The sequence below is a fragment of the Podarcis vaucheri genome, assembly GCF_965113315.1.
Source record: "Podarcis vaucheri genome assembly, chromosome: 2".
NCBI lineage: Eukaryota > Metazoa > Chordata > Lepidosauria > Squamata > Lacertidae > Podarcis > Podarcis vaucheri.
The window spans coordinates 80,591,214-80,611,802 of record NC_138760.1 but is presented as its reverse complement, the minus strand read 5'-3'; the positions used below and the strand labels follow the sequence as shown (position 1 = coordinate 80,611,802).

Here is a 20,589-nt window from a genome sequence, read left to right as displayed (position 1 = left end):
CTGGTTCCCATGGAAACCCGACTGATTTCCATGGAAGGTGTCCTTGAAGCCTTCCTGTGCAGCTGCTCTCTCTTTCTGTGGGCAGCCTCTTTTGAAATGACTGTGAGATCCACACACGTAGCATCGACGAAACCCAGTGGAAAAACACTGCTTGGTGCGCCTCCCAGCTGGCCTGGCCCTCCTTCTCCTTCTTCCGGAAAAGCACTCCTTGCCAGATCCGCCCCCCCTGAACTGCCGCTCCATTCCAGCAGATTCAGTGGAAAACTTTTCAAACTTGCCTTTGGAACTTTCCGCCCCCCCGACTTGCTCACTAGCACTCCTTGAGGCTAAATCATCAGGAACAGGGGCTCCAGCCATCTCTAGGCTTTCAGCTTCCATCTGCCCTAGGCCTCCTGCTGAGCCTTCACACAGACGTTTCAGCACACTCCAGGCCTCACACGCAGATTCAACGCCATCCAGGTGATGTTGCAAATTTGCATGAACACCTGCTCTCAACATGCAGACCTCAGCTCTCATAGCTTTCTCCCTCTGCATTTTCTCCTCCAGAGAAACAGACTCCAGCTTTCCTGCATCTCTGTCCACCAGTTGCACTGGTTCCCTCTGGGAAATGTCCCAAACCTCCGTGGCTATAAACCACGCTCTCACCCATCTTGCCCAGGTATTCCACGCTTGGGCGGTGAGTTCCTCAAGCTGTTCAAACGGAGCTTGAATCACCTCCTGGCCATCTGCCATGTTCTCCTGTTCTCCCCAGGGGCCCCAAGCTGTACTTACAAAAGCACCAGCTCTTCTGGCGTGGAGAAACGTTTCCTTGCTGCTCTCAGCTCACAGCTCCACAGCATTCAGCAACAGCGTCTTTCAGCTTGCTTGCTTGCTTGCTCCCGAGCTCCTCTGCTAGACACCGCAGATTTCTCAGCTCCCGGCAGCTCTTCCGTGACAGTTTTACGATAGGTGATTTAGGGTATCCATAACCTGTGCAATTTGTTTGATCTGGCGCGACCCCCGCTAATTGATTTACGATCCTCAATTAGCTCTTTACTGCCCGGCACACTTCTCCTGCCGCACGCTCTGCTCCGATCTCTCAGTCACGCCGTAGCAGAGATTACACAGCGGTGTAAAACTGTCATGTAGCTTGGCTTCCAGACAAACACACACAGTCCAGGTTTGTCTATTTACAGCTTTTATTCCAACATTTCTCAGGAATTTCCAGGACTATTTGCAGCCATGACAAAACTGCATCCTTTCCCCACAAAGTACCGAGTGGGACTGGCATACTCTTCCCAAGCTCCTCCCAAGCTTCCAAAATTGACGTCAGAATGGTGTGGCATCATGGGAAGAACTTAACCCGTTAAGTTCCAACCTCAACAGGAAAGTGTTGTCTCAGAGACAGGGGAGGTCATGGAAAAGAAAGCTGAGTGATAGCTTTTGGGTAGGCTTTCCATGGTAGTGCCAAGGAAACAAGTGTACCCCTGGGGGCTGATATCCTCTGACCTAATAGATAATGTATCAAAATAGTCAAGGAAAGAGGTGGTAGATGTCTGCTGGCAAAAGAGGCCACCAATAAATTTCAAGAGAGGCAATAGAGGAAAGCTCATCAAACTGGATGAGTGTTAATGGGAAAGAGGAAGATGGACCTGAATGGGTATGTATCTAGTTTTGCCAAGATGGGGTCTGGGGTTTCCCCTCTGTTGCACACACACATTACAAGGGAGACAATGAGGCGGAGGAGGGTTTATTTCCCGCCCTTCACTCTAAGGTCCTGGGGCAGGTTACAACTGTGTATAATACAACACTAAAAACTATTTAAAATCTTACAGGTACAAAGCATACATCTTATAAAACAAGGATTGTTCCATGGAAATTATAGGATGGTAACAGGGACCTATACCTTCGAAATGCAGGTCACTACAGAGAGCCTCAGAGTGGCACTGCCCATTATTTTCCAAGCAACGGTCTATGGGTGGGATAGCTTCCTCCAAGCACTGGATTCCATTTCCAACGTAACCGGCATGGCACTCACACCGCCGGGAATTCTGCAGGGCAAAGGAACCCACATTATCACAGCAATCTTATGGCAAAACACAGGACGATGCAGAAGGCAAGGACCACTGGGGGGAAAGACAATTGAACACCAAGCCAAAGGGGAAATGTCATGCTAAGTCTCCTGATAACTTTACATGTTGGAAGGGTCAAAGAGGGGTTAATTCTTAGGTGACACTTTTCACTGAATTGCATTTCCAAATCCAAACAGAAACCTTTCGCCTGCATCACTGTGCTTTGTATTTTGCATGCATTCTCATGAGCTGAAAATGGTGGTGATTTTTTTCAGGAGGCTGAAGAAATGTGTGAGTTTCCCTGCTCTCACAAATGTGGTTTCAAGTCATCCAGCTAGGCAGTGCTTTGCCTTGATTTTGCTAAAAGTGAAATGCAGCACTCTGACAAGCAAACTAAATATGAGATCTCCTTCCCCAGCTCTTAGCTAAAGTTGTATAGCACAGAAAATTCCACATTCCTTTACTGAAGCTTGGGTTTGCAAGCGGACAACAAGAATGCAAGTGGTAATGTGAAGAACCTCAGAGTTTCTATAGCCACTGTCCATTTTCATCCCAAAATTTTCCTAGGACTGCTGTGCTCTACAGAGGGTCATACTTACAGGACCTGTGGTGATGCAAGTGGCATGCTCACTGCAATCTCCATTCATGCCATCTGCACACCTGTCAATAGGGCTGCAGATGTAGCCATCACCTTCGTAGTCTGGGAAACAGCTACAGGAAACATCAATCCCAATCTGTGTGCAGTTGGCATAGTCACTGCAGTCACCGTTGTCTTTCGCACACCGGTCAATCACTGTATGAAAAAGAGAATTTTCAGTAAAGCCTCACTTCTGGCTCTCTAATCCTCCTGCTACCAATTGGGGAACAAGACTCACCTGGTACTTCTTTTGCCATTTAATAAGACTAAGACTATTAATTTATTACTTGTACACTGCCCATCTGATTGGGTTGCCCCGGTCACTATAGGTGGCTTCCAACAAAATATAAAAACACAGGGAAGTAGGGATGAGCAGAGTCCTTCAGTTCCACAACTGTTCTGAGAGATGCCACCATCCCACTGACATTGAATTCTAGCAGGATTGCCTGGTTTTGGAATGTGGAAACAAGTTTTGTACATGTACTCAGAATTGGTGGGGGAAATTAAAAGCAACATCAACTCATCATTCATTCTTTTTAGTTTTTAAAAACATACTTGTACAATTGTACTTTTACACTACTATGCAACTGCCCGTATTATGATGGAAAGAGAACTTATTTTTAAGATTTACCTTTGACGAGTTTCTAATACAAAGAGTGCAAAAAAGGAGGCAGCTTGGAAAATTCAAAAAATGTACCGGTACCTCCTCAACAATGCATTCTAGTATAGAGGAAACCAATCATCCAGCTTGGAATCTGACAGAAGTGATTATATAAACATCTCTATTCAGAAAGTACTTTAGAAGAGCAGTTCCAGATCACCCTAATGTCCAAGGACCTTCTGAATTGACCCAGCAGGTAAATTACATTTTATTTTATGTATACTGCAAGTATACTGCATTGTCAGGGTTCTGCAATGTTTGAAAACAAATAATAAAAAATAACTTGAGAATCCAAGCATTTGATTGTTATAAACTTTTTAGAATCATGACCAGCGTTCTGTCTCTATGTTTCAATAACTAGAGTAGTTTGGGACGGATTTCAATTCAGGGAAGCATGCTTTAAAGTAACCCTCTCAGAAACAATTCTCCTTAGCAGTTCTCCATCTGTAAATCTAGAGTAACAATTATCTTCAGAGGCTAAGAATCCTCCCAAATATTCCTTTGGGAAGGGTTTGTTTGTAATGAGATATGGCCTTTGAGCTTTCCAAAATCCACACCTCATTACAAACCTTCCCCAAAGGAATATCTGAGAGGATTCTTAAGAGTTCTATGGTGGTGATCCTCAGTTCCCTCCCAGCATCTCTGGGAGGGAAGCAGTGACAAATAAACCAGTCTCTAAATTTATCCACACTAACCTTTCTCCTCTCTTTCCAGGCACGGTCTGCACTTTATAACTCCATGTCTAAACACCCCTTCTTCTTCTTTTTTGGTCCAAATCCTTCCTTTCCAAAACCTGCTTTTTAAAGCTCAATCAGAGCAAATGATAATCCGTGGGAAACCCAAATTGATGTTTGTTCCGATCGAGCACTAAAGAGCAGGGTTTTCAGGAGGAAATCCCTGGGGCAAAAAAACCCAACAAAAACACTTGGACATGGAGCTTTTAAGTGCCGACCTGTGCCTGGAAACAGCAGGGCAAAAGGTAAGCATGGATAAGCCCTCTGTAAGACCATGGTCACAGTATCTTGCAACATTACTGGGGAAAAACCAAAACCCATGCAGACTCGATATAGTCATTTGGAGAATGCAACCTTACATTCAAGGATGCAGCATAAGTGGTGTTAGGATGGTTCACAAACTAAATTTGTTGCTATTTGCAATACCATTGTATTACTGAAAGCTTTTCTGATACTACCCCAACATGACAAGAGTCTTAGTGACTCCTTAAACATGGTTCTTAAATGCTAGATTCATTCAATACCTTTGCATGTCCACCCGTCTCCCTCATAATGTAGGCTACATTCGCATGTATTATTGGACCGGCACACAGCATTACGATGGCAGGCTGGGGAACACACAGGCACCACAGCTAGATATAAAAGAAGTCAGGCTCATTAGTTAATTCCATTCCATTTTCAGACACATTTCAGGGCTTATTTCACAGCACACTGCTCTTCCAGCTAGAGATGATGTGGGAAGTCCACAAACAATGGAAAATTTCCTCATGTCCAGGGGGAAAGTTTTATTTGAAAAACCATTTCATCTGCCAAAATTTCTCATAGGAACAAAAATGCAAGTGACCAAAACACATATAACACATCTCAAATCAGTTTATTTCAAGAGATTGCACCTCTCTTCTCCCACAACCCCCCCCCAAAAAAAAACCATGCCATTATTGTGTACAGTGAGGCTGGTCAAACCTAATCTTCTTTTGGTCAGTTTATAGACATCAAAGGCACTCTGGGCTAGTGTACAGTGGACTGTGTGTGTTGAGCTTGCACAGGGGTAGCTGCAATTTCTCATTCAGCGTCAAAGCTTCCTTGGGCAGGTCATTTGCTTCTCAGGGAGAAAGTAAACATTACATTAAATGTAAATGACTAGGGTGCTCTTCAGTATCAGAACCATGGCATGCAGAAAGGCAATGACAGCTTCCCACATCAAATGGGGGGCACCAGTGGCGTAGCGTGGGTTGTCAGCACCCGGGGCAAGGCAAGTAATTTGCACCCCCTAACCCGTGGATTTGCGCCCCCTAACCCTAACCCCCAGATGTTGTGCCCGGTGCGGCCGACCCCCCCTGCAACCCCCACGCTACGCCACTGGGGGGCACTTTTGTGTGGTTGCGTGCAGCCCCCCCCCCCCGCCGATCCCAGTGCGGCTCCTGGTAGTACAGGCTGGCTTCGCCCTCCCCAGGCTGGATACCTGGAGGTCTCCACCTACCTCAGCCAATCGCCCAATCCCGCCTGGGGAGGTGTTGCCAGGGGATCGGCCAGGTAGGGGGAGGGACCGCCCTGCCCGCACAACAGGTGAATCTTACTTGCCAAGCATCAGTTGGCTCCAGAACTTCTCCCACCCTGCCCTCCCTCAGTTAAACCTTCTTTTGCAAGTTAACTTCTTCTCCACAGCTACGCAGGCGCTGCTACGTCATAGTCGCTGTTAAAGGGCCGGAAAGGAATTTTCCTGCATTGGCAGGTTTTGCCTCCTCCATAACAAAACATCACAACTTTGGCGGTTTCAGGCCTTGGGCAGAATCCTTTAGTCTAGCTTCCTAAATGGGGGGGGGAGGGGTTTGAAGCGGTGACCCACGCCTCCCCTGTGGCGGTGATGCCAGGGTTCCCCATTAAAGGGAGCTTGAGGGGAGACATTGGCCATACTCCAAGAGGCTGTCATTGCTCTCTCATGGCGAAACAGGGGGGGGGGGCCCTCTCTGGAGAACATATGTTCTCCAGAGCCAGCCCAGTCTCCACACACATTCTGGATAACCCTGCTGTCTCCCAGATCTCCGGCTGGGGACTGGGAAGGATAAAAGCCCAATGCCTGGGCCAAGGTCTCCCTACATCTGAAACTTAATAAAGTTGTTTCCAATTTTAATCCCACAGCACATTGTCTTGAGTCATTATTCCACTCGGGGGTCGCCTGGGGTTGGGGGGGGGCTCCGCCTGTCCACGCAAATGTAACCTCCACCTCTAAATCCTGACAAAAAAATCTCACCAAGAGCAACGTCCTTCCCAGGACAAATAGCGGTGAGGGAGGTTGTGGTCAGGGCTGCAGCATGGAAAGAAACCCCCTCTACATGTTGTTGTTTATCCCTGCCCCCCACAGTGTATATGATCATTATTCTTATGAATGTGCAAAAAGATGTAATCACAGCATAATGGGTCATTTGCCTTCCAGGCTCACTTTCTTTAGCAATTTTCCATTATGCTGAGAAAACCGATTCAGAGAGCAATATAAATCCCTTGTGCTTGTGAAAAAAGAAGCAGGAGAGCAGAATTGCCTGTGACATAAGTTGAGCAGACAGAGGGAAGGAAGAGGTTACTTGATGACACTGCCATTGTCTCCAGTTCTCTGGATTTGTTTATTACAGGTCATACCAGTATTTAGCATTTCATTATCTTGTCATTCAAGTCTCACATTCCTGAACTGATCCAATTATTTGAGAATCTCTGTATTTGTTTATCCCTCTAACGCTCCCTATACTTGCCAAAAACACTTTGCTAACTAGATTTCCTGCATGCACACGAAAGCTTATACCAAGAACTAACTTAGTTGGTCTTTAAGGTGCTATAGGAAGGAATTTTTTTATTTAGATTTCCTGGGCTGGGCTGGGGGCACATGATCCACAGAGTGGGGGAAGGGCAAGCTATGGATTTGGAAGGCGTGCCATCCCTATACATGCCTATGGCGTCTGCACTTGGTGATTTTTCATCTCCACCTTGCTGCTACAGACTTTTAAAGCTTTTGAAGCACTCCAAAAACTTCCAAAAGTTTTTGCACAATAATGGGATAAGAACAAGACAAAAATCAGGGAAGCACCCAGGAACTGTGTAACAAGATCCTTTCCCTAGAATGTCTATCAAGACAGTGGGAGGAATGCTGCTTAGGGATTTAGCTGGGATCTACTTTACCGAGTTCAGTCTCGCAGCGCTCTCCTGTCCACCCTGCACTGCAAAAGCAGAAGCCATCTCCGTGCAGCCCCTCATCACAGATCCCATTACTGGTACAATTGCACTCTGCAAAGGGAAAAAAGTAATAGTCACTGTCTTGGGCTAGTGCCAAGCAATGATTGTTCCACATCAACTTTGTTGGACTGGTCATGTGGTGCAAATGCCTGATTATTGTCTTCCAAAGCAACTACTCTATTCCGAACTTAAAAATGGAAAGCGTAATGCTGGTGGTCAACAAAAGAGGTTTAAAGACTCTCTCAAGGCAGATCTTAAAAAAAATGCAATATAAACACCAACAACTGGGAAGCACTGGCCTGTGAGTGCTCCAATGGGAGGACAGCCTTTACCAAAGGTGTCATGGGCTTTGAAGACACTCGAACTCAGGACAAAAGGGAGAAATATGCCAAGAGGAAGGCACGCTTGGCAAACCCTCACCCTGATCAACTCCCGCCCGGAAACCTATGTCCCCACTGTGGAAGGACATGTGGATCCAGGCTATTTTTGTACACAGTGGTATGTGCACAGGCTTAGGTTATGTGCCAGCTGATTTTGAGTAGGTATCTCACTTCCTTGCTTTTAAAGTACTTATTACTCAAGTACTAACACACGTCACAAACAGTACTGTAAGGAAAGAAAACACTCCTTTCCAGCTAAAAGCATTGTAAGGCTGCACCCAGGCAGCGCCTTTCTGACATCTACACAAGATGGAGCAGGGTGGGGGTGGAGACAGCCACCTATCTTCAAATGTGGTACTGAACAAAGCTGGCCATGCATTGTTTTAGCGCTCTCCATGCCCGCCTGGTGTAGGAAAACATCTATAAAGCAGTCCTCAGGTACCAGATATGGCAACCCGACTCATAGCATATTACCAGTGAACTTGCTAAGATCAAACTAGAGCAGGGAGACTCAAGCTACTGGCTCTTGCTGTCTTTGAAAACAAAGATGTACCTTTGCACTCTGGTCCATAGTGGCCTGGGGCACAGTTCTCGCAAGCTGTCCCAATGAAGGCCTTGTCGCAGGAGCACCATCCCGAGCCTTGCTGCCCATCGTTACAGGTACCATGATTGCTGCATGGTTCCTTAAGCCCTCCAGGACACACTGAAAGGCAGGACGCATTGAATGTTATCCAACAGAAGGCGTTTTTATTAAGCAGCCATAACTATTTTGGCAATCACTCTTGAACCGAAGCCTTATTGCTTGTTAGCAGCCTCCTTAAAAAGACACCAGCCTAATTAGCAAATCATTAACTTTTCTCTAATGTCTTAGAACAGTAGAAGCACATCCATATGCAATCAAACTGCAAGGTGAAAGTAGTGGGACTCACCTTCCTTGCATTTTACTCCCCTTTCTTTTCCTCCTTAGCATTTCTTGGTCTTTACCTTTGGACTGTAAGTCTAAAGGCATGATCTGTATGGTTTTAACATTTTGTGCAGTGCTAAACAATTATTTTGGGCAATTAAATAATAATGATCAAGATCTAATCAGCCTATCATTTGCCAGTGAATGTACTGTATAATATGATCACTATGGATTACTATGGATGCATACACATCATTGGCTTAAAATGCAGCTAGGTTGTTCTTTTTCTCAATTCTGCTCAAAGTTGGAATGGGGGAGGAAACACATCAAAATGCAGTATTTCATAATAAATGACAGGATAGATACAAATTGTAACTAATGACATCTGTACACTGCTTCCCAAACCAGCAGTGGAATAAACAGGAGTGTGTACACAGCTTTATGTTCCTCAAAATAATTTGTATCATACTGTTACATGATGAAGCTAGAAAAGAAATGAAAGAAATCTAACTATGCCTTTTTTTCTACATATAGTGGAACAAGCAGCGATCTTAGGTTTTCAAGTCTTCTCCAGCTGGGTCAACTTTCTGTCATCAGAAAAAAATGTTTAATAAGCTAAAGGTATGTTCGGGGCTATCATATCTGAAGCACACTAATTAGGGAATAAGTCCCATTTAACTCATTGGGACTTGCTTCTGAATATACAGGCTTAAGATTTTGCTGCAAGTAAGAGTCACTCATTCACTCATTTAAATCAAACATGGCCCGTGGCGCTCCAACATTTATTCATTGCCAGGTGGCTGATTAGAAGAAATTCCTGAATAATGATGATGATGATGATGATAATTTATTTCTACCCCGCCCATCTGGCTGGGTTTCCCCAGCCACTCTGGGCGGCTTCCAACAGAAGGTTAAAAATACATTAAAACACCAGTCATTAAAAACTTCCTTAAACAGGGCTGCCTTCAGATGTCTTCTAAAAGTCACATAGTTGTTTATTTCTTTGACATCTGACGGGAGGGCAGACGCCACTACCAAGAAGGCCCTCTGCCTGGTTCCCTGTAACCTCACTTCTCGCAGTGAGGGATCTGCCAGAAGGCCCCTGGTGCTAGACCTCAGTGTCCGGGCTGAACAATGGGGGTGGAGACTCTCCTTCAGGTATACGTGTTATAGCCAAGTGGAACGTACACTAAGTCACTTAAAAAGGAAGTCTATCATTTTGAAAGGGATGGTGGGGGACACAGACCATTCAAGGCAAAGAAGTATGTTGGAAGGGTTGTTGGAATAAAGGAATTTTTTCAACCTTTGTAAGCGGGACAAAGCAAGTGAATCTATCATACTACACAAACAGGTTGCAAAGGAGTATCTGAAGTGGCTCCTGCTTGCAGTTATGAGGGCTACTTCCTAAGACATATAAATCTAAAAAGAGCTCAACAGGACACTATGGGGAATCTTCCCCACATAAAAAGGAAAACTATGATGAACAGTCTGGTGTTGTTTTTATTGGCTGAAATAATCACTATGATCACCAGGAAAGAGAAAAACACACACAAGTATACAGTTCCCCTGCGGACACACAACGAAGATCTCTTACCCTGACAATCTTTCCCATAGTGGTTTGGACAGCACTGAGGCACCCACTCAACGACAAAGCATGTTCTCCTGCACCCCTTCATCAAGGACCTTGAAAGTGGACGCCATCTGTTCAGCCCATGTGAACGATATAACCAGGGAGACCTTCTTTCAGAAAGGGAGTACCATGGACGGGTGGACAATCCATCTTCATAATAGTAACAGGATTGGGTCTCCCCCTGTAAGGAAAAACAACAAACTTTTATTTGCCCTTGATTGGAATCTATTCCTTAGGGTAGAAATGCATGCCAAATATTTACTGTAATATGTATCACAGGCTTAGTACATTTTTATTTAGATGGAACCTTCATGTTCAACTTACCCCGTCTTTTGCGACACCGGAACAACGAGGCGGATTACCACAGGAACCGCAAGCTGCAGCCTGAGAAGAAGAGAAGCAGGAAGAGGAGAAAAGGTCCACAAAGGCTGTAATTAAAAGTCGCCAGTCCGATTCTATTAAGCAGAGCTCGTCTCACCAGCAATGACCGCAGGCGTAACAGCCAGTATGGCCCTTTTTCAAGTTCACCAGTGGTTTATTTTTTCATAGAAAATCTTTCCATTTCATCAGGTCATTATGGGGCCTCATGGTGAAGGGCAGGTAAGAAATATAATGATAATAAATATATATATTAAGAAATGAAGGCCAATTGCAAACACAATATTAGACAAGACCGGAAGCTTTGAGTTGTGTTTACTTAATACAAGTAAAACAAACATGCCAAATTATATCACTCTAGGGAAGACATGTACAACAGGTTGATCGCCTTGGTGTCTATGGTCGATCGCAGTATAAAATAAAGTGATAACCCGGGTGGTCATTATCAGTCCCCAAAATAAGCTCAATAACTCTGGTGAACCCTCCCCTAAAAAAAGCTCAACAACTCCTGGCAATGACAATGGGTAGATCCCAGCCTCTTTGGAGTTGGACGTGCCTGCTCTAGGGCATCTGGAAATTTTCTGGTGCAATTTACCCTAATTTGGATAAAAATATCCAATTCAAAATTGGGGTAAAAGTGCAGCTATACATTCCTTTGTTGCATAAATCTATGCCAGGTTCTTCCCATGGAGGGATGCCCAAAATCCTCAAAGGAAGGAAAGCAGAAGGCTCAAAATAGCTTGTTTTCAATTGAATAGGTCTGATGAAGTAATCAGTGGGCAGAACGGAGGTGGAATTCAACATTATGCCCTTCCAGTCATTCCATCTGCACAAACATTGCAGCTTCCCAGATGGAACCTCCTCTCCTCCCCCTGGGCACTGTTCTGGGGATTCTCCTGACTCCTCTGGAACCATGGGGGGGGGCTGTTGAGCAAGCAGAAGTCCGTATGCAGTACTTCCACTGAGAGAGCTGGTTAGGTGAATTTCACCTGATGTGTTTAATCCACCACACATCTGGCAATTCTCTCCTCAGAGACCTTTCCCCCCAGTCTTATAGGCTTCTGGCTTCCAAGCTCAGCTGAGGGGGTGGGGACCAAGCTTAAAATGGCTAGCAGGGCGGCCTTTGCAAACAGGGGGTGAGTTAAGCACTTTCTAATAAATTCTCAGCTGCAAATTTCTCTTCCTCCCTGCCACACACACACACACACACACTTGTTGGGCTGAGAACACTTTGGCCTATGAATGAATACTGCCATTCATATGGCAGTTTATTCCATTTTCATGACTTCCCCCTGTTTCGTTCTGCATTATAACTGAGCTTTCACATAACATAAAATGCCATTTCTAGAATTGCTGTGGAATAGGAACTTCCGGAGGCGGCGCGAAACGAGTAATGGCGGTCCTCTTTGCGCTGCGAAGAGGGGCTCCGCAGAAAAGGGTCGTTCGCTGCGGCAAAGCGACGACCCACTAAGATAAACCACGAGCAGAGCGAGCTCGTGGCCGTGGGATCCGGCGGGCACCTAGAGCGACCCCCGAAACGAAGAAGGAACCCCGTAAGGGGCTCCGGAAGCGCGGAGGGGAAGCGGTGCTGTGGATTCATCGCTCTTTCTGCGGGAGTGAAGCCGCGCGGCTGTTACGGATGAGCGCCGACCTTTCTTCCTTAATATTGAATTACAAATCAACTACTCGTGAGTAAGAGTTATTTAAAATTGGATTACAAATTCATGAATTTGGCTGAAAACGGGAGACGAGAAAAAGGAAGTCCGTCTCCCGGTGGTGCTTAGTGATCAAAGGCAAAGGAACTGACAAGCTGGACGCAGTACATAAGAGTTTTAAAACGGGAAACATCATACGTCTGGAGAAGTTAGAAACTGAAGGGAAAGGCAAGTTATCTTTATCTTCTTCGCTATTGTGTTTATTTTACTTGGGGACCTTCTCCTCTGCTGGACTCTTAAAACTTTAAAAACCCCAGTCTCGGGCTTGCAGCGGAGCAAAAAGCTGTTTTGCGGACACACATACAAAGTTGAAATGGATACTTAGAGGCATTACTGGTGGATACAATTAAATAACTGTATCTTGCACCTCCAGAGAAACTACTGTGGCAACATTGAGAGGGCTCTGCCAGAGGGAAAAGGTTTTCTCTAAAGACTATTGTTAATTTATTTAACTGCAGGAACTTTAATGGCGACTGAAACTTTGTTTCTTCTTTCCTGAACTGTAACAATACTCCCTCTAGTGGAGTTTGGGACTTACAATTTCCTGAGAACTAACTTTGTTTTGACTCTCTGTGGTTTGGTTATTTACTCTGAGGCCTGTCTTTCCCATGGAATTTTTGACAGCTTGACCTTGAATCCAAAGACAGGTGTGGAATGAGTGACCGAGTAAAAACAAGAGCTGCGTCGAAAGCAGGGAAAGGCCAATTGGTACAAACAACCCTGATTTCCCAGGCTCGTAGATCTTCAGTCCCTGCTGTCCTACAGGCTGTACCATCACCAACACCCCCATCTAAGGAAGCTGAACAGTCAACAACTGAGGATATGGCAGCTGGGGGTTCTAGCACTCTTTTACAGGAAATGTTACAACAATTTGCAATTTTGAATAAAAAAGTGGATGATCAAACTGCAAAAATTGACTTAGCCACATCTTCAATTACCAAACTTTCTGAACAGGTGGCTAAGCACGCACAAGATATTGGAAATCTAAAGGACGCCACATCTGAAAATCGGAAATTGGCCGAGGCTGCGAACGAAAAAGCAGGTGAAGCAATTCAGAAAGTGGACGAATTGAAAGGAGAGGTAAGGCCGCTCCATAAACATATCACTGACCAGCAGGCCTACCTGTCTTTGGTGGAATTGAGAAATAGGGAAAATAATTTAAGATTACGCTTTATCCCAGAGATTGAGAAAGAGGACTTGACTGGCTTCTTGACAGCAGAATTTTCTAAATTCTGGGGTATAGAAGAAGATACAGATTTTAAAATAACAACTGCATTTAGACTGGGAAGAGTTACCGGGAAGGACAGGCCTAGAGACTGTTTGATTATTTTAAGGACTAAGCAGGAGAGAGACAAGCTACTTGACCTACATTTTAACAAAGCACTCGAGATCCAGGACAGAAGAGCACAAATTTACAAGGATATTCCTAAACAACTATTGGATCTCAGATCTAACTATACTGACCTAGCCGGACTTTTGAGAGGTAACGGATTACCATATAGGTGGGAGTTTCCACAAGGCCTTTCATTCAAATACAAAGGAAAGAAGATTAAAATCAAAACGAAAGAGGACAGCCAGAAGTTTCTACACGACCACGGAGAAGACTTGCAGAAAGGAGCGGCAGCCATTTGGCCACCACCAGAGTCTGGAAAAGAGCTACCACCTTCGGATTTGGACAAAAAAGAAGACGCCCCATAAAGAGCAACAACAGATTGATACAGGATGTCTCTGCAGCTGTACAGTTGGAACATTAATGGCGCAAATTCCCCGGAAAAACGCAAAAGGATCTTTCATATTTTAAAGAAAGAAAATTTGGACATAATTTGTTTGCAAGAAACCCACGTGACCAGGCTTCACAGGAAGGTCTTAATAAACAAAAGACTAGGTCAAGAATTTATTTCATCAGATAGAGTTAAAAAGAGAGGCGTGGTGATCTACGCTAAGGAGAATTTATCACCAAAATTTTTGTTCAAAGATGAACAAGGAAGAAGCCTGGCTATTGAAATACAGACTCAAGGAGAGAAAGTTTTGATATTAGGAATTTATGCACCAAATGAGGGGAAATCAGAATTCTACAAGAAGCTACATGAGACACTACTGGACTATCTGGACTATTCTAACATCATTATGATGGGAGACATGAATGGGGTTGTCTCTACCCTTATGGATAAGTCACAGAACCAGAATTTGACTAAAGATGGAAGACTACCAAAAACTTTCTTTGAACTAACTGACAATATGGATTTAATTGATTTATGGAGGACGAGAAACCCCCTAGGTAAAGAAGGAACTTTCTTTTCTGAGGCCCACCTGTCATGGACAAGAATCGACCAAATTTGGACAACTAGAGGGCTGGCACCTAAGACTACAAAAATAGAAATCTGCCCAAAGACTTGCTCCGACCATAACGCTCTGAAAATGGAAATGAGATTTACTACTGCCGATTCCTTCAGATGGAAAATGAATGACAACCTGTTAAGAGATCAAGAGATTGTAAAGAAGGCCCAAAAAGCTTTAAAGGACTATTTTGAAATTAACTTGAATACCTCGGTGGAAAAAAGAATAATCTGGGACGCAAGCAAAGCTGTTATGAGAGGGTTTCTGATACAACAGAATACGATCAAGAAAAAATTCTGGAATGGGAAAAAGGATAAGATATTGGAGAAGATAAGAGAAGGAGAGAAAAAATTAAGATTGAATACAAAATCAAAAGAGACTTTAAGAGAAATCAAATTTCATCAATCACAATATTCGAAATTGATTAACCAAGAAGTGGAATGGAAAATTAAACAAATGAAACAAAGATCTTTTGAATCTGCGAACAAATGTGGGAAACTGCTAGCTTGGCAGTTGAAAAAGAGACAAAAATTAAACTATGTTACCAATCTAGAAGTTGAAGGGAAAAATATTCAGAAACCGGGAGAAATTAGAAAGTGTTTCCAGAAATACTTCCAAAGATTGTATACACAAGGGTCCGAGGAAGCAACTGAGATAGAACAATTTCTGAAAGACAATGGCCTACCAGAACTATCTCAAGAGAAGAGATCAATCTTGGACTGTAAAATAACACAACAGGAAATCGAGGATGCCATTCAGAACATGCAACTAGGCAAATCTCCAGGCCCTGATGGACTTACCTCCAAGTACTACAGGATGTTAAAAGACTACTTGACACAACCATTAATGGAGGTTTGCAACCAGATTATGGGGGGAGGGAGGGCACCAGATACGTGGAAAGAAGCATTCATCACACTGATACCTAAAGTGGAAACTGAAAAGACTCAACTTAAGAACTACCGTCCCATCTCACTCCTAAACGTGGATTACAAAATATTTGCAGACATTTTGGCAAATAGATTTAAAAAAGTATTAAATGAAGTAATCCATAAGGACCAAGCTGGCTTTCTCCCAGGTAGACATTTGTTTGATAACACTAGGAATATTATCGATATTCTGGAACTCTTACAAACAAATATTAACACTAAAGCAGTGTTAATTTTTATTGATGCGGAGAAGGCCTTTGACAACATTTCTTGGAAATTTATGAAGAAAAATTTGGAAGGGATGGGAGTGGGAAGGGGGTTTGAGAATGGAATAGAAGCAATCTATTCAGAACAAAAAGCTAAGTTGATAGTGAATAATGTGGTGACAGAAGAACTTCATATTGAAAAAGGAACACGTCAGGGGTGCCCCCTTTCCCCTTTATTGTTTATTTCAGTCCTGGAGGTTTTGCTGAACATGATAAGGAAGGATCGGCAGGTACAAGGAATATGGGTCGGAGCGAAACAATATAAACTGAAAGCATTCGCAGATGACTTGGTTCTAACATTACAGGAGCCAGAATCTAGTACAAAAAGAGTTTTGGAATTGATTCAGAAATTTGGTCGGGTGGCGGGTTTTAAGTTGAACAAACAAAAAACTAAGGTGTTAGGGAAAAATTTGACAGTTACTGAAACAGAGGGGTTTCAGAAGGAAACAGAACTAAACATTGTCAAAAAAGTGAAGTACCTGGGGGTCAATCTGTCTTCTAAGAACTTGAACTTATTTAAAGATAATTATGAGAAATGTTGGTCAGAAGTTAAAAAAGACCTAGAAATCTGGTCAAGATTGAAACTATCCTTGTTAGGCCGAATTGCAGCTATAAAAATGAACGTTTTGCCAAAAATGTTGTTTTGGTTTCAAGCCCTGCAGATTGTGGACAGAGTGGAATGTTTTGGAAAGTGGCAGAAGGACATTTCTAAGTTTGTCTGGCAGGGCAAAAAGCCCCGAATAAAATTTAAAATACTAACTGATGCAAAGGAGAGAGGGGGGTTTGCCCTGCCAGACTTAAGGTTATATTATGAAGCTGCGGCCTTCTGCTGGATGAAAGATTGGATTCTATTAGAAAACACTGATGTCCTAGATCTGGAGGGCTTTAATAATTCGTTAGGTTGGCATGCGTATCTGTGGTATGACAAGGGAAAAACACATGGAATGTTTAAAAATCATATTGTCAGAAAAGCAATATATATGGTCTGGAAAAAATACAAAGACTTATTGGAAAGCAAAACTCCGAGGTGGATATCACCAATAGAGGCCAAGGCTCGGAAAAAACCCAATATGGAGGCCTACTGGCCGAAATATTGGGAAATAATAGAAAACATTGGAGGTAATTGGAGGTTGCAGAGCTTTGAAAAATTAAAGGATAAGGTGCAAAATTGGTTACACTATGCCCAAATTAATGAGGTCTTTAAGCTAGACAAAAAAACAGGATTCCAGGTGGAAAAATCGAAACTTGAGACAGAGTTGTTAGAACCAAAGACCAAGTTATTATCGAGAATGTATAACTTGCTGCTTAAATGGAACACTCAGGATGAGACAGTTAAATCAGCGATGATAAAATGGGCTCAGGACATTGGTTATAATATTATGTCTGAGGATTGGGAGAGGGTATGGACCACCGGTATGAAGTTTACTGCATGTAATGCTCTGAAAGAAAATATTATGAAAATGGTATACAGGTGGTACATGACCCCGGTCAAGCTGGCTAAGATATACCATTTGTCCGATAATAAATGTTGGAAATGTAAGGAAGCTGAGGGGACATTTTTTCACCTTTGGTGGACTTGTCCAAGATTGAAGGCCTTCTGGGAAATGATCTATAACGAGTTAAAAAAGGTGTTTAAGTACACCTTCCCCAAGAAACCGGAGGCCTTCCTTCTGGGCATTGTCGGCCAGAAGGTGTTAAAAAAGGATAGAATCTTTTTTATGTACGCTACAACAGCAGCAAGAATCCTTATCGCTAAGCATTGGAAGACCCAAGATTTGCCCACACTGGAGGACTGGCAGACGCAATTGATGAACTACATGGAACTAGCCGAGATGACTGCAAGGATCCGAGATTTGGGAGAAGAGGCAATGGAGGAGGACTGGAAAAAATTCAAAGACTATTTGCAAAAGTATTATAAGTTATATGAATCTTAAGATGCCGTATGACTTGGAATGTTAGCCCCAGCAACGAAAGTTTAATTACTTATGAAATTGGATAATATTTATGAAAGAATCAAAGTTTAAATGGGTAAAAATGATAATATGTTATATTTTTAGAGTAAATGGAAAATAATGAGATTTAAACTTAAACTGCAATTGAAAATACAAAGAAACACACGAAATAAGGTTATAATTTGCTGATAACTTTATTGTCAAGAATGTACTATGTGGGAGATGTGGGGAAGTCCGATGGAAATCTGAAATAAGTTGTTGAAATGGTTGTGATTTTCTGTTTTTTTTCTTTCTTTCTATTCTTAATGCTATTTCTTTTTTCTGTTCTATCTGTAATTTGGAAAAAAATGCAATAAAAATCATTATAAAAAAAAAAATAGAATTGCTGTGGAATATAGGGCAGATTTCCATGTTATTTGCTTCCAGAAAAAATCCATTTCCAAACAATATGGAAAAGGCTGCTAAACATGCACTGTATGTCACAATAGTTCTGGAAGTGGCTTTTACATTGCGTGAAACTTGCCATATATCCTATTTTTCTAGGACATGTCCTCCTTTAAAAATGAGAGTCATCATGGCGATCCATAGTTAAAAGTAGAAGTCGGGAAGTATGTCCTCTTTTTTGCTCTTCAAAACATGGCAACTCTAAATATAATGTGGAAATTAACAGTTATCATAAAGATGGAATAAACTGCCATGTGAACGCAGTCCTTCTTTGCCTTGTAGCTCCTCCCTGAGGATTGGGTGTGTAATGTTAGGGAATCCAATCTGTGTTTTTGTGTTCCAGTTCATCGTCTGGAGCTGTTCCATTCCAGGTTTTACCCAAAGCTCAGCAGCTCTAGGGACCAGGCCATAGGCAGCTGATTTCTGGTGGGCTTTTATCATGTGTTTGAGTCTGTTCTAAAGTATTTTGGTCACGAACCTTTGTGCAAAGAGCATACTTTACAGGGAGATGTTATAGTTAGCATTTATGCAATATTGTTTTCATTTTATTTTCATTTGTGCTAAAACAGTGGGGTGGGGGAGGAGGAATATAGGATCCTACTTGTATTGTTCTGTTCTGTTCTGTTCTGCTCATTGGGGTCTCCACAGATTAATTATCTCTTTTGCTATTTCGTGGTACATTTAGCTGATCATAAGAGTAGGATTATAATTACTGAGTGTTAAAATGTAATTTTGAATCTTAAAACCAAATAAAATATTAAAAAACAGTGGAACCTCAGTTGTCGAACGCTTCGAAAGCTGAACAATTCAGAACCTGAACGCCAACAACCCGGAAGTGAGTGCTTTTGTTTTCGAAAGGCTTCTGAGACACATTTCTCCAATTTTTCAATGGATTTGGCCGACCGGCAATTGTGCCTCAGAGGTCAAATGTTTTGGGAGTTGAACGGTCTTCAAGAATGGATTACATTCGACAACTGAGGTTCCACTGTAAATTTTTTTTAAGAGTTGGTACTTTCCCAGGAGAGACTCTTAACTTCTTTGGGGATTTGTAAAGGAGGAAGGTTATAGAAATCAACAAGCATGTGCATATTAAGACACTCACCGATGGCCGCTCAACATCGCGAAACTCATCACAGCGGGATCCCAAGTCTGGAGGTTCCAGCACCTGGTCAATACCATAAGCAATCCCACCATTAAATTTCATTAACTGCTGTACAATCCTTGCATTGCCATTGTTCACCAGAATTTCCCCCTGTAAGGAAGGAAAACAAGAAGCATATCAGGAGGTGCTCGGTTCAAACCACTGTACGTGAAAGCCATCCCTGCCTCCATCCACTTCTTGAATCTTACTGGCACCTTAGGCTTGCTTGCCTGATCACATGCCAGGGCAAAAAAATTAACTGAAAAATTCCCCTTCTAAGCAAAAAAAAAAAAAAAAAAAAAAGGTACAGTAGCCATATCAAGATCTAGACCGGGGCAGCTAACCTTTGGCCCTCCAGATATTTGAGGACTGCAATTCCCATCACCCCTGACTATCGGCTATGCTGGTCTGGCACTGATGACAGTTGGAGTGTAACAACAGCTTGAAAGCTGCCAATGGGAGTAGAAGAGGGGAGACAGGAGAAGAGGACCTCTCCAACTCATTCTCTTCCTGATGTTTTACCTACTCAGAATTGCCACACACACACACACACACACACACACACACACACACACACTGCTTGTTGACAGGAAAGCACTTAGTGGGGAGACCTGAAAGACTAAATCTCTTGCGGGGGCTCAAGTAGTACCAGCGCCTTCTGTCAAGAGCTTGGGTGTAACCTTCGATGCCTGCCTTTCCATGGAGGCGCAGGTTGCAGCCACAGCAAAGGTGGCATTTTTCCATTTCCGCCGTATTACCTTTCTTGCCCTGATCTGGCCACAGTGATCCATGTGATGGTCACCTGCAGACTTGATTATTGTAACTTGCTCTATGCGGGACTGCCCTTGAAGCTGACCCAGAAACTCCAGCGGGTGCGAGGCTCCTTACGGGGTCCTTGCCGCGGGATCACATTCATCCAGTGCTTTACCAACTGCACTGGCTCCCGGTGGAGTACAGGGTCAGGTTTAAGGGGCTGGTTTTGACCTTTAAAGCCCTATACGGCCTAGGACCCATGTACCTACAGGACCTCCTCTCCTGGTATGCCCCGCGGATGACCTTAAGGTCCACAAATGACAACACTTTGGAGGTCCCAAGTCACAAGGTGGTTAGATTGGTCTCAACTAGGGCCAGGGCCTTTTCAGTACTGGCCCCGACTTGGTGGAATGCTCTGTCACAAGAGACTATGGCCTTGCGGAACTTGACATCTTTCC

General features: G+C 43.3%; 1 protein-coding gene across 3 annotated transcripts in view; it reads right to left on the bottom strand.

Annotated features, from left to right (window-relative positions):
• The window catches only part of STAB1 (stabilin 1), a 101,138-nt gene that overhangs the window by 9,346 nt on the left and 71,203 nt on the right, over window positions 1–20,589 (bottom strand). For all 3 annotated transcript variants that reach the window (XM_082214467.1, XM_082214468.1, XM_082214469.1), the window contains 8 exons: window positions 19,340–19,489; window positions 10,544–10,603; window positions 10,184–10,400; window positions 8,239–8,388; window positions 7,252–7,356; window positions 4,608–4,715; window positions 2,651–2,844; window positions 1,886–2,030 (listed from right to left, as the gene is read on the bottom strand). In XM_082214467.1, coding sequence (XP_082070593.1) covers window positions 1,886–2,030; window positions 2,651–2,844; window positions 4,608–4,715; window positions 7,252–7,356; window positions 8,239–8,388; window positions 10,184–10,400; window positions 10,544–10,603; window positions 19,340–19,489 — 1,129 coding nt within the window. The remainder of the gene's footprint in view (window positions 1–1,885; window positions 2,031–2,650; window positions 2,845–4,607; window positions 4,716–7,251; window positions 7,357–8,238; window positions 8,389–10,183; window positions 10,401–10,543; window positions 10,604–19,339; window positions 19,490–20,589) is intronic.